The sequence below is a fragment of the Halyomorpha halys genome, unplaced genomic scaffold (genome assembly GCF_000696795.3).
Source record: "Halyomorpha halys isolate HHAL.00 unplaced genomic scaffold, Hhal_1.1 Scaffold13.1, whole genome shotgun sequence".
Classification (NCBI taxonomy): domain Eukaryota; kingdom Metazoa; phylum Arthropoda; class Insecta; order Hemiptera; family Pentatomidae; genus Halyomorpha; species Halyomorpha halys.
The window spans coordinates 1,476,057-1,489,642 of NW_027104938.1; the positions used below are offsets into that span (position 1 = coordinate 1,476,057).

The following is a 13,586-nucleotide window of genomic DNA, read 5'->3' on the forward strand; positions in this document are numbered from 1 at the left end:
TATTACGTCATTTCATATGAAATGTCCGTTTTTATTGCTTCAGAAATTCAAAGTGGGATTAGTGGACTTTTGTTTACTTCGTTTATGATAGCAGATTATAATCCTCTCTTTTTTATAATATTTACTATAATTTCAATTTATTGCACATTGTTTAGTATATCATCAAATATGACCATGGAAACACGGGATTTTTGATTATTTTTTTTATGAGCTTAAACTCGGAAGCCCTAGGCAAGAAACATTACCACGCGTTGGAGGAAGGGTGTTGTAAAGAACGGACAATTCGCCAGTGGTTTGAGACATTTTTTGCTGATGATTTGGATAACCTACCCAGAGGAAGACCTCCACCTGCAGTTGACCAGGATGACTTAGACTCACTGTGGATGAGAACCCTTACCAAATAGTCAAATAGTTATAGAGCTTGTAGCACTACTGATTTCAAGGGGTACCATGCGTTTCCCTGCTTATTTGGAAAAAAGTATTTTCCAAAAAAAAAAAATTTCATCCGTTGAGAAATTTTGACAACTTCCTTTAAGGTAAAATTGTTTAAAACGATTCTTAGGTCAAAAACGCATTTTTTCAACTCCACTCCATCACAAAACCCTAATTTTTTCAGATTGGAGAAGATGGTCGGGGGGTGCGGTCAGCAAAGAAACAACATAAATAAACAAAAAATATTTATATATGCCGACGTTTCGACCTGATTTTCAGGTCTTCATCAGGGAGTTGTAGGCAGAGATTTCTGCTAAACATAGCTAAGCTAATCTCTGAAAATCAGGTCGAAACGTCGGCAAAAATAAATATTTTTGGTTTATTTATGTTGTTTCTTTGCTGACCGCACCCCCCGACCATCTTCTCCAATCAGTAATCTACGGTCAACCATATACACCTCATTATGACTCCTAATTTTTTCAGTTTTGGGATTGAACAGTTGAAATATTTGTGGAATACATTTGTAGTATAGAAAATTAGGGTAATATTTTGAATAAAAATGTTTTAATTTCATAAAGTTGTTTTACTAAGTAACCTATTCTGTAAAAACCTACATTTCATATATATCGTCCCAGTTGTTTCCCTTTTTGGAAATTTTAAATAATTTCTTCACTATATTTGAAACATTACTTAAGAGGAAGTAAGATTTTTTATCATATTTCTATATAAGTTATGTGATAAATCTATTAATTTTTTTAAATTTATATATTTATTGATATTTACAACTGTATAAAAAATACAGTAAATTTGATTATAATGACATAATGATAATGATATGATTCAGCATGTAGAGAAACTACCCAGAAGTAGAACTCTAAAAACATTTTACAATATAAGGTCACGAGGCCATCTTCTTTTCAGGTGCCTCGGAGGATTGCCAGTAAAGGAAGCAAGGTTAGAAACTAGTGGGTTTGGGTGGTTAGGGAGTTTATAATGGAAGGAATGATATCGGGTTCGGGCTGGATCAGTTACATAAGGAACATTTAGGATTTGATTAATCTAATAATAAAAATCTGTATTTATATTTATTTACAATAGTTATTAACTAATTGGCAAGGGATGGAGAAGAAAGTTTGTCATGCTATATTATGTCCCAATTGAGGGAAGGAAACAGATGGTTCTACTAATGTCTTCTTCCTTTTCCTTTACTATTTACCAATTGCCATCTTAATCTTCCAATCGCTCTCTTCAAGAATATTATTGTGTCATTAAAATATATAAAATGTATTTGTTTAGTTACATTGCTTCATTGCTTTAGTAGTGGTACATGTGACAAGATTTTTTTTTAAATTATATATATGACCTATTTCGATGATCGTAGACTGGAGTTCATTTTCTGACAGGCCTACTAGCTTCTGGGATAGTCTTTAGCGAAACCAGTAAAATAAATTATCCCAGTCTACGGTACTATCTTTTGAATTCGTCTAATTCAGAGTAAAATTAAAATATTTGTCAAATGTGTGACTATCAAAGCAAAGCAGCAATAATATCCATCAATTATTTGATTTTATTTATTAGAAAATTTACTATTTATTAATTCTTTAAATTCAAACTATTGAGTGACAAAAAATATATTTGAGCTGAACATTTGTTTAGAAAGAATGAGTATACAAACCCACAAACCTACATTCCTACTTCATAAGAAATTAAAATAGAAAAATTATGGATATGTAATTTTCATTTTGAATTAACGTAGCTTTAATTTACCTGGCATAAGAAATATTCGTAAAGCAATCTCCCCTAGGAAATTGCATAGTGAAATGTCGGGTTTATTTTTAGTTGAAGAAAATCTCTTTGGAATGTGAAAGTTGCGTTGAGGCTGCGGGACATCTGGCTTGGATTTTTCTCTCGATTGGCTACCATCTATATTTTTTAATCTCTTTTGTATTTTTTTATTTATGCTATCTTAGTTTTTATTATTATTTAATATAATTATAATTTTTTTTTTTTTATTTGTTCAACTCGAATTAACAATCATCAATAATATTATTCCCTCTGGCTGTAATTGTTTCTAAATCATTAAAATTCAATTTTTTTTCCATTTTCTTTTTATCAAAGCTGTTTGTTTATTTTATTTTTTTCCTTATCCTGATATCCTCTCTGATCCTGATGGAACGACTTAAAGGTAAAGCGTGGGGCAATGACCTTGCCATTACACTGACCTATTCTGCTTTCTTGGTTTCTCAAATCAACTATAGTTTTATTCTTCTTTCATTTATAAATAAATATTAGTGTTTTTTTAATTATTATTTTTGAAATTTAACCAAATTTATTTTTAAAAAAAAATAGCTGCATATTTAGCTATGAGGTATTGTATCCAAGGGTAGTAAAGTCGTAGTACTGTTTCAGTAAACAGTCAAGGACTATTTAAACTTATTTATTTTACAACCTAAATTTGAAAAATAAATAAAAAGATAACTTCTTGTATTTTGTCAGTGGTACAATAACTTTAATCTAAGTATTTGTTAAATACATATTTGAAAAGTTTATATCAGGATTTGTAAATCCACATCTAAAAGTTAAAGGTTTTTTTTGGGCAAATTTAATTTCTACCACCAAAATCATATTTAATTAATTTCAAAATTCAAATTTTCCCCTACCAAATTGTTGTTACTAATCAACATTTCTGATCAAAAATTAACTTATCTACGTCAGATTTTCTGATAATAATTTTTTAAAATAATAATCTTCCAAAAGTCTGTATACTAATTTTTTATATAGAACTGCTCATTTATAAAATACTGGAAGACAAGATATATATATTTTTTTCAATATAAAGGTTTTTTCTATAGGATATACTACAGAAGAGGAAGGAATAAAAATTAATAAATATACATGAAATCTTTCACATAAACAAATATTTTAAGAATATTACAACACTTTGTGGCGTTTAGGGAAAATTAACTATTACTTTTTTATATGTATATATAGTTGACCGTAAAGATTTAAATATAAGTAGATGGTCAGGGTTGCGGTCAAAAAAAGAACAAATAGTTTAAAACTATTTTAATGTCCGACGTTTCGCCCCACTTTGCAGGGATCCATCAGGGCTAAAAAGATACAAAAAAAAACTGAGAATATTACAACAATAAGGTAATTTAAGCTAGAATAAATATTATGTTAAAATAAAGTGATAAGAAATTACATATAAATAAAAGGAAGGAAGACATAAAATAGTATCGGTATAAAATAAACTTGAATAAACAATGATAAGAATAAAAAATAAATAACAATAGCAAGAGTAAAAATACGTAAAATATATAGTTAAAAAAGTACAGGAGATGTACATAAAACAAAAACAATACGGAAAAAAAAAAGAAATTAGAGATTAAATAAACGTCTTGAAAGAATAAATATAAATAAAAATAATAATAATGATATTAAATGAGCTAAGAAACTATTTGTTCTTTTTTTGACCGCAACCCTGACCATCTACTTATATTTATTATTTTTTTACATTTTGTATAGAAAAGAAAGATTGAAATATGTTTTTTCTTCCTTTGTTTCATAAACGTAAAATAACATTAATCTTTGTTTGTTCATGCATAAATATTTACAAAACAGTAAAAAAAATATATATATATGTTTTTTCCATTTTTAAAACATGGAGGCTTTTTCTGTAGGGTATATTATTGAGGGAAGAGAATTAAAAAAATATATACGAATGGAATCTTCTATGCGAGCAAATATTTTAAGAATATAAAAAAAAAAAGCACGATGTTTTTATCTTAAATAGAAAAAAAAAATTAAATATTTTTTGACATCCTATGAAGAAATTATTAGCAAAAATTTATTGGATTTATTGCCCAACACTGTAGCGCGTCTGTGTGTAATAAAACATGTAGGATTACTGTATTTTAATGTTAAAATGTTAGTGTAAAGAACTTGCGTGTCTCAGAAAAAAAAATTTTTTTTCACTTATCCATTCATATAGAAACAGCATAATTATTGGCGAAATTGGGCATGAGTAATTTAAGTACATCTTGAAAGACATGTTTCAGTTCAGAGATATTTCTATTATCAATAGTTGAAACTAATCGCTAAAATCGCCATGGATACGATCCTTATTCATGAATGAACCATTGATAAATAAATATCGTATCCATGGCAATTTTAGCTATTAGTTTAAACTATAACTAATTTTTGCCCATCTCCGTAATCGGTTGGACTATAAGTACACGAAGATAACCGTTAAATCGTTCAAAACATCGACACTTTGTGGTTTTGATGAACGATTACAATCACGTAGTTGTAAGACACGATTACAATTTACTGTCTTTGTAATTGAGATTTTTAATTATAATTACTTCTTGATGCTAAGTAATTGCAATATAATTTACATATATTTTAACTCATATTTGACTATAGTTAATTTGAACATATTTCTTATATGGATAAATCATAAATCGATAAGCAAGCGCACGATCGTAAAATAGATTTTATATTTTATTCTGGATTTTCTTTTCAAGAAATTTTATTATATTAATTTTTTTTAAATGCTGAGGTGAACAAATTTTCAATTAGAATATATTGCGATTCTATATTCTGTATTTGTGCAACTCTTCAGGATTTACCCCATTCTCATGTACTATTTTATCCTCATATTTGTCAATTTCACAATAGAAATTTAATAAATTGACAAATATGAGGATACAATAGTACATGGTAGTAAATCCCGAAGCGTTGTACAAATACAAAATATAGAATAGTAAAATATTCTAATTAGAACTTTCCTTCTTTCTTGTATATTATTTACATGTTTTGGAACCATTGTAAAATAAATTTTTTTTCCGTTTTGGTGTTAAGTACTTGTAATTATATTTCTGTTATTATAAATTACAATATTGAAAGAAGATAGTTGACCGTATGAAGTAGATTGTAGGAAGATAGTCCGGGTGGGGGTCAATAAAGGTATCAAAATTAACCAACATTTCGCCCCACTTTGCCATTAAAAAAAAACAAGATACAAACATTTTAGAATTAACAAAACATTAAAATAAAAACATTTATTTCAATGATAAGTAATATGAAGTTTTTTTTTTTTCATTTGGCCCTGACGAAGCCCTGCGAAGTGGCGCGAAACGTTTGTTAACAATAAATAGTTTTCTTTTACTATTTTTATACCTTTATTTGACCGTCACCCGGACTATTCCTACAGTAAATTACAATAATTGACAAGTAATTGTAATTACTTTTTTGCCCAACTATGGTTATAGGTCGACTGCTCGCAGTCATGTTTTAGTAGTAATCTTTTCTGCTATTTTTAAAAAGTTAAGATCGGTTGTAAACAGATGGCCGGGTTGAGATAAAAAAAGGTATACAAATATCTGGAAAAAAAAATTATTAAAAACTATTAGTTATATATATATAACCATCTTCCTACAGTGTATTGCATACCCTCATCTAATAATCTTCCAATTAAATAAAAATCGTTTTAAAAAACAATTACACCATAAGGATATATTAGAGCCCATAATAATGGGTTCACATTTTAATTATACCTCGCGACTGTGGTTTTAGCCTTTGTCTTGAGCTAGCGGCATTTTTTTTATTTGATAAATATATCTTCGATTGAAATTTTCTAAATATTGGCCTATTTTAATTTGACTTGTTTTATAAGAATAAAATTAGAGAAAAAATTATGAGACGTATTGCATCAATATCCCTTGAGTGCGGATAGTGAATTGTAAGATAGAGAGGGGAGAGAAGGTGGCGGCACCTGGTGAGACAGATAGCCAACTGGAGTTCTTTGTTCGCCCTCAAGGACACGACCACCACTACACCACTACATCTCTACTCTACTATATACTAATACTATGCCTCCTTACTATATCTCTATGTCTTGCCTTACTCAAGCTAACAATACAATAGCTGTAGAGCTCTAGCCCTCTCTCTAAATATAGGCTAGTTAGTTAACTGTTTGCAATCCTCTCTCCATATCTCTTCTTGTACTCTTTTATTTTTTTTTTTTCAGTTTTTTCTTTCTTTTCACAAGGTTCCCTACTACTATCTTCATTCATTCTGCACCTCTCAATATCTCCCCCACCACTTCAGGTTCTCTGAGTTGGTGAATTGGTGTATTTAAGAAGATAACATTATTTGGTGATGTGTTCTTCTGTGATGATTGAAAATATGTTGATAAATTTTATTTTAAAACATATAAATAGCTTTAAAAAAAAAGAAATAAACAAATACCTTCTTAAACTTTATATCAAGTAGTTTTTTAGTTCAAGGAAATGTATGTTATTATCTAATTTTGTCTTTAATATTTAATTTAAAGTTTATGAAATCGACAATTAAAATAAAATTATTCTTTTGTGCCTATTCTCCATAGTTTACCAAACATCATAGTATAATGTTTGGTAATATAATAGGGGTATTCATGATCTTTGGTTTAACATGTTAAAGCGTGTTAAATGGAAAAACTCATGTTAAATCGAAAAAAATTGCCTTCTTTTACCGTGGTTAAACGAAATAACATTTAACATGGCTGAGAGTCTGTTACTTGGTCTGTTAAATGGAGAATGACGAGAATAGACCAGTTGAGATCGCCACCTTTTTGTTATTATGACAGCTCAGTTCTTTCGTGAGTTTGTGGTATTCATATCCCTGTTATTAAACCAGAATGGATAATTTTAATGATACATTTGAGAAAAAAACAGTAAAAAACAATGTAATTTCATTCTACTATCTGAAAATTTGTAAACGCTCGCCAGATAAAAATCTCACTATATGAACCATGTAATTATTCTTAGAGGACATATGTCCAGGAATAAAGTTATTTTTTCATTTCATTTCATAAGCTAAACTTTCACTTTTCACTCACTCTAGGCATGTTGTAATTAATTACTTAAATCAAAACTGAAGTAAACAATAACATGAGGGTCTGGAAGGAAGGTTATAAACATAAAGGCTTATACAACAAGTTGCTGAGAAAATCCGCTAGGGGCTCTTATGCATTTAACGTTTAACATGACTTCAAATAGGGCTGCTCACAATCTTATAGTTATAACATTTAACATGGTAAAACATTTAAGATTTAACACAACATCATGAATACCCCTTATATAATGTTAGATCTAGTAAATTAAGTATATTAGGATTATACTATAATTTACTAGATTTTATAGTTACAAGTAATTACTAGTTGGATCCAATGAGATTTAAGAAGTATGATGAAGTCTTAAACAATTTTTCAATCGTGACAGTAATTAGTAATTTTTACAATTGTTTAATCTTTTTCAAGAAAGTTTTATTATATTTTTTTGTTTTCTTTCAGGACGATTAAGTAGCCTTCTTATTTCATTTCTTTATTTTAATCAATATTCTTTTTGAAGCTTCTGAATGTATAACCATCTTCAGAATTCTAAAAATATTTTCAAAGTTTTGTGTTACATTTAAAGTCATGAAAAATGGCCGAATGTTTTCTTCTTTTACTGTTAACTTTTTATTATGAATAATTTTTCATACCTTTTTTATTTTTTTTCATTAATATTCTAAAATGTTTGTTTGAAGACCAGTTTTTGTTTAATTTATAATAAAAATTTTGTCATTTTTCTATTTTGTCAAATTCTAATGTTGTGCCTGAAGATGGATGGACAATTCAAATGATCGAAAGCATTATTTGATTGATAAAAATAAAATAGCATTGAATGAGTAACAATGCTCCATGAGTAATCACCCAGAAAGATAAAAAAAGAAGAAAACTATCTTGAGAAATATTTTTAAAAAATTACTAATCATTGTCATCTAAAAAATGGTGTAAGACTTAGTCATACTTATTAAATATAATAAGAGCTTACTATAATTTTTGGTAAATAACTGTTCATTTCAAAAACTCTTTAAATTGTACTGATATCACTTTTTTTGCTGAAAGACTTTCATTGTGAATGCATGAAATCTGTTATGAATGGATTCCATTGGCAGAAAATTCATGAATGGACATTGTATGAAAAATTAATTTAATATTGGCCAGTGTAAAAGAATTTCAGGGTGGTAGGGAAGTAGATTTTTAGTATTAAAAACTTATTTATTATTGAGATTATTTAATTGTTATTTTTGACATATTTCATTTCATTTTTTCATATAATTAATTAAAAATGGTTTAAAAACTTATAACTTCTTTCTTAAGTTATCAAGTTTTTTCCCCTCAAACATTTATATAAACACGATGTAGAATGAGTTATAATTTTTATGAATTTAATTGGAGAAGATGGGGGTATGGTCAGCAAAAAGAACATACCAAATGAATAAATAATTTTTTGTTTATGTATGTTCTTTTTACTGACCACACCCCCCCCCCTCCGAACATCTTCTCCAATTATTAATCTACAGTCAACTATCTATACCTCATCATATGAATTTAATTATCTTACACCGAGCTTCTAAGTTTTTTAGCTATGTAATTGCCTTCTTTATTGTTTTACATTGATAATTTAGGATAGAAAACTTATTGAATTATTCCTATCTATTTCTCTTTCATTTTCCCAGGTGATCGTTATATTTTTAGAGAACTTAGATTTAGTATCGTAGATGTTAATGAGTACAATTTCATTTCCTAAATTTGAGATATAGCTTATCTCATTTCGATTTTAACTGTTTCATGTTGATACTATAGGAGTAATGTTAAATTTTCAACATTAATTTGTATTTGTGGAGTACCTACTTGATGGAGTAAGAGTCCGTACCAAATCTGAAGTGTTTTTCTTATCAAAACTAAAAGATTTCAGAGAAATGTTCACTATTATGAACGTAACTCAATTAAATTCCAATGAACATAAAGCAGATTTCCTATAACAAAAAAAAAACATAACTATAATAGCTATGCAAACCCAAATTGAAAAGACAAAAATATTAAATTGTAATATGAAAAAATACACTTACCCCATTTTATCAGAGATGGACTTTCTAGTCACAAGTTTCCAATTTTAAATGAGGAGGAACTTGTTGAATGTATGGAAGGTTTCAGAACTTAAGAACATTTGGCAATTTTTTTCAAAAAGGTTCTGGAGACTCTTACCCCACTCAGACTTTTACCCCCGCCTGCCCTAATGGTTAAGTTAACACTATTACGATATTTCAAATTGAAAGTTCAAGACTAATGTAGTATCATAGTTTTCAGCTTCAATGCTTTAGTGTTAATAATCATTTTTTTTAATTTTTAGGCTGCAATCCTGCAACAAACCGCTGAATACATCTACCAACTGGAACAGGAGAAGACACGGCTTCTGTCACAGAACTGCCATTTAAAGCGCCTTTTGAACCAACATGAAGGAGAGGCATCCGCTAATACAAAGAAGCGGAAGACAGATTCAGGTAAAATTTAAATATATTAATTAAATATGTTAGTTATATTGAATATTTTTCTTCATTAATTGGTTTAAATTTATCGGGGATCCAATGAATAACACATCTAAAATATATGTGGGTTCATTGATTGAATTATAAAATATTTTTCTAATGAATTTCTGTTCAATGGTTTGATATGATTGTTAAGTCGATCATCAATCATTATCTTTTATTATTAAACTTTGCATGCTATTATTTGTTTCTCTGGTTTTAGGTTAGTTTATCTATTAATTCTGTTATTTATGATTATCTGTTTGGTAAATTGTATATGTTAGAGCTGAACTAGGAACTATACGACATACTTGGGCATTAAATTCAATTTGTCTATTTTAAAATCATTCATTGTTAGTTCTTATGAAGTAAAGAAAATCTATATATTTATTTTGTGCCTAAGGCATCTTGGATTAGTCAATTGGATTAGTCTGACTGAAATAAGAGCAGTTTTTATCCATTCATTGCAAAATAACTTTTCACTGATATGCCTTAAATTGTAATTTTTAAAGTCCACCTTGTTTTTTGACTTTACGAGCCTATGTCGAAGGTCCAAGTTGTCGAGCTCAGTATTGTAATCTGCCCGAGAGGAGGCTGACCATTTTTGTTTTGTATGTTCATATAGGTTTGGTGGTAACAGTGACAAATCCGATATGTGAGCCCAACGAGGAAGCAGCGGATCTAGTTCCAGTGACCCCTCAGTCCGCAATCATCTCAAGTAGGGATTTTAAAAATACATCTCCTTTTTCTCCTCTTGCTTAACCAATCCCGTTCATTCCATAGTTTTACACTTACATGTCTTAATCTTTTCTAACCTTTCTAATTAACTTGCTTATCTTTTATTATTTTTTTGTTATCCAATGAGCATATGTTTTATCTTTATATCCTTCATGTTTGGGTGGTAAGGTTGCTTTGGCTCTCAAGTATTCTCAGTTTTTTAAAATCATTATGGGCTTATATTTAATATTTATTGTTTGCTATATCTAAAATTAGTTTATACTCGGCATTGTGCAGGAGTTATATTTTTTTTGTCCAATGTACTACTATAAAAATTAAATACTACTAATTTTTAGAATGAGTTAAATATGTGAGGGTCCTATTTAATGAAATATATATTTTGCAAAACTTTTACCGAGTAAGATCCTAAAATATAGAAAACGAATTAATTTAAACTCTGCTTCTGTATGAAGATATAGGATTAAATCTCTTATGCAGTGATAAAAATTTTCTATTAGTGAACTTTCACCTATTCTATTCTTTTACTTAACATAGTCTTTCTGGGTATTCCATCAAGTATCATTCCTATTGGGGAATCATTTTAGACTAATCACTGTCACAAGCTCAGGCACTCTAGTTGGAGAAAAAGTAAAAGAAATTTTAAACTAAGATGAAAATAAAATATTAGTATTTGCTGATGGTATATTATGGACAAAAGGAGTGGATATATAAAGAATATTACATTTATATAGAAACAAAAAATATCCTGAGGATGGGGAATACCCCAAAACGTTGGAAGAAACTATGTAATTAAAAGAAAAGAATAGAATGTCTGTTGATGGAAGAGTTTTATCAATGTTTATGAAATAAAAACTGAATTTTATTTAGGAATCCTGTTGATAAATGGAGGAAAAAATAAACAATAATAAGGAGTCAAATTCAAATTTTAAGGAGAATGGTTGGGACATGATATAAACAAATTTATTAGCAAAATGATATTGCTTAGTCGTATAGGTTTTAAAGCCATGTTTTTTAAGTATTGTTGTGAAAGTGGACAATGTAGGATGATCACCTACGTATCTTTTCTGATTATAATTTATTTAATTTCAATTCTTTTATTTTTTTTAATTAGTTCATTTCTATGTTTTATTTTCGAAGATGAGTTTTTTTTTTGCTTTATACTGGTGTCCTTACCAAATTTAAGCTTCAGTTTGACAGAGTTATGAAATTTTCATTGGTAACTAAAACTTTTGTCATTGATAATTATCAAATTATGTCACTTGATCTCTTTTTGACTCATATCGGACTAAATTTTCTAATCGTCTATTACTTTTACGTTTAAAACAACATTTTATCTTTAAAACCTTTTCTCCTATTTTTTAAAATAACTTTATACTAGATAAAAATTCATGTTTATATTTCTTAAATGAAGGCAAGTGCAACTAACCCATTCGAGACCAATCACACACTGACTGTGCAATGATCTTGAATTGGAATTATCAGTCAGTTTGGAAGAAGGGGCCCTTAGAACAAGACTGGTTTAAAACACAAATTATCCTTGAAGTGTGTAAAAATAAAATTTGATGTTGGTTTCAATTTAGCCCCAATATATATTAATAAAGTAAGAGTCATCTTCCAAGAAAATTCATTATCTTGTACTGCTTCGTAAAAATTTATGTTTATATTCTTTTATTTTTATTTATTTCATTTTATCTATAATTATATTCTTGTCTTCATTACTGAACCTAAAATAAGGATTTCATGCTACTCGACTGTTTTTAGGATAAATTTGGTTCAATTTAATAATGTGTTTTTATTTTATTTTATATTGCACACCTGGTGTGTAATCCATCCCTCATAATAATAAATTTCAAAGTGCTACCTGCACACACGGCATGCAATGATCTTATTTTTGTACAAAGGGAGCTACAAAGCAACAGATTCTATTGCTAACATATTTTTTTTAATCAAAAATGGCCAATATAAAGACATTTTAGCAAAGACATTTTTGGATTCTGGGGATGGTCTCCAAAAATATTTGCTGCTCGAATGGGTTAAAACTAAGCACAAACCTATTAAATGAAATGTAGTCTAAGAGGAAAAAAAAAATATTGAGTAAAAATTGTAAAGAATTTTATGAAGGGTTTCATGCTATGATGGGGAGATGAAAAGAAAATGATAATTTTTAAGATTTCTTGCTTTTTTAAAAAATATTTATGGGAAAATTGGAGGTCATAAATGTGACATTCGTAATGAGCTATCCAAAAAACTATAATTAGCAACTTTTCTCCAAAATTTCTGTTTATTTTTCTTCCATACATATTTTTTTTTATTGTAATACTGATTTTAATTAAATATACTTTTGATATTCCGTTTTTTTAATTAGAAATTTGGATATTTTTACGATAATACCTTAGAAAAAAATTTTAGATTAATGTATTTTTTACAAGTTATAAAAATTATCTTTAAAAACTAGTCATGTACCAGATAATTAAAAGTTGAAGCAAAGTAGATCAAATATTTCTTGAATTTATGGAAAGATTAAAAGTAAGAGGATTGGCTCCGATACTGGTTATTAATATAACTGTTTTGACCCACATTTTAGGGAATTTACTCTGAATTTAGATTGATAGCTAAATTTATTGGATATTTTATTAATTCAAGACTAGTTGAAGGTTAATCATTTTGTTTTATTAATTTTCAGAGGTCGATTTGGACACTAGTGTATCTGGGACGACAAATGACCTTATCGATGTCAGAGTTCAACTGGATAGGGAAAGGAGGCTGCGCATGATTCTTGAGGAACAGGTCCGGTCCCTTGAATCACAACTCTATCCCGAAAGGATCCGGGAAATCACACAGCAAGTTCAACTCCAGTACCAACAGCGGGATGATGTAAGTTGACACTTAAATTAATTAGTTTTGACTGATTATAAGGAGTAAATTAGTAAGTTAGTTAAATAATGAGAAGAGAGTTTGGTGTGTGTATGTCACTATCGAATCGTTATAGTAAACTTTATACTTGAAATATTTAGCTA

General features: G+C 28.5%; 1 protein-coding gene across 4 annotated transcripts in view; it reads left to right on the plus strand.

Annotated features, from left to right (window-relative positions):
* Positions 1–13,586, plus strand: part of crp (cropped) — a 152,466-nt gene that overhangs the window by 134,276 nt on the left and 4,604 nt on the right. For 3 of the 4 annotated variants that reach the window (XM_067046339.1, XM_067046338.1, XM_067046344.1), the window contains 3 exons: positions 9,657–9,807; positions 10,457–10,549; positions 13,253–13,443. In XM_067046339.1, coding sequence (XP_066902440.1) covers positions 9,657–9,807; positions 10,457–10,549; positions 13,253–13,443 — 435 coding nt within the window. The remainder of the gene's footprint in view (positions 1–9,656; positions 9,808–10,456; positions 10,550–13,252; positions 13,444–13,586) is intronic. The other variant, XM_067046342.1, reaches the window with a different exon arrangement.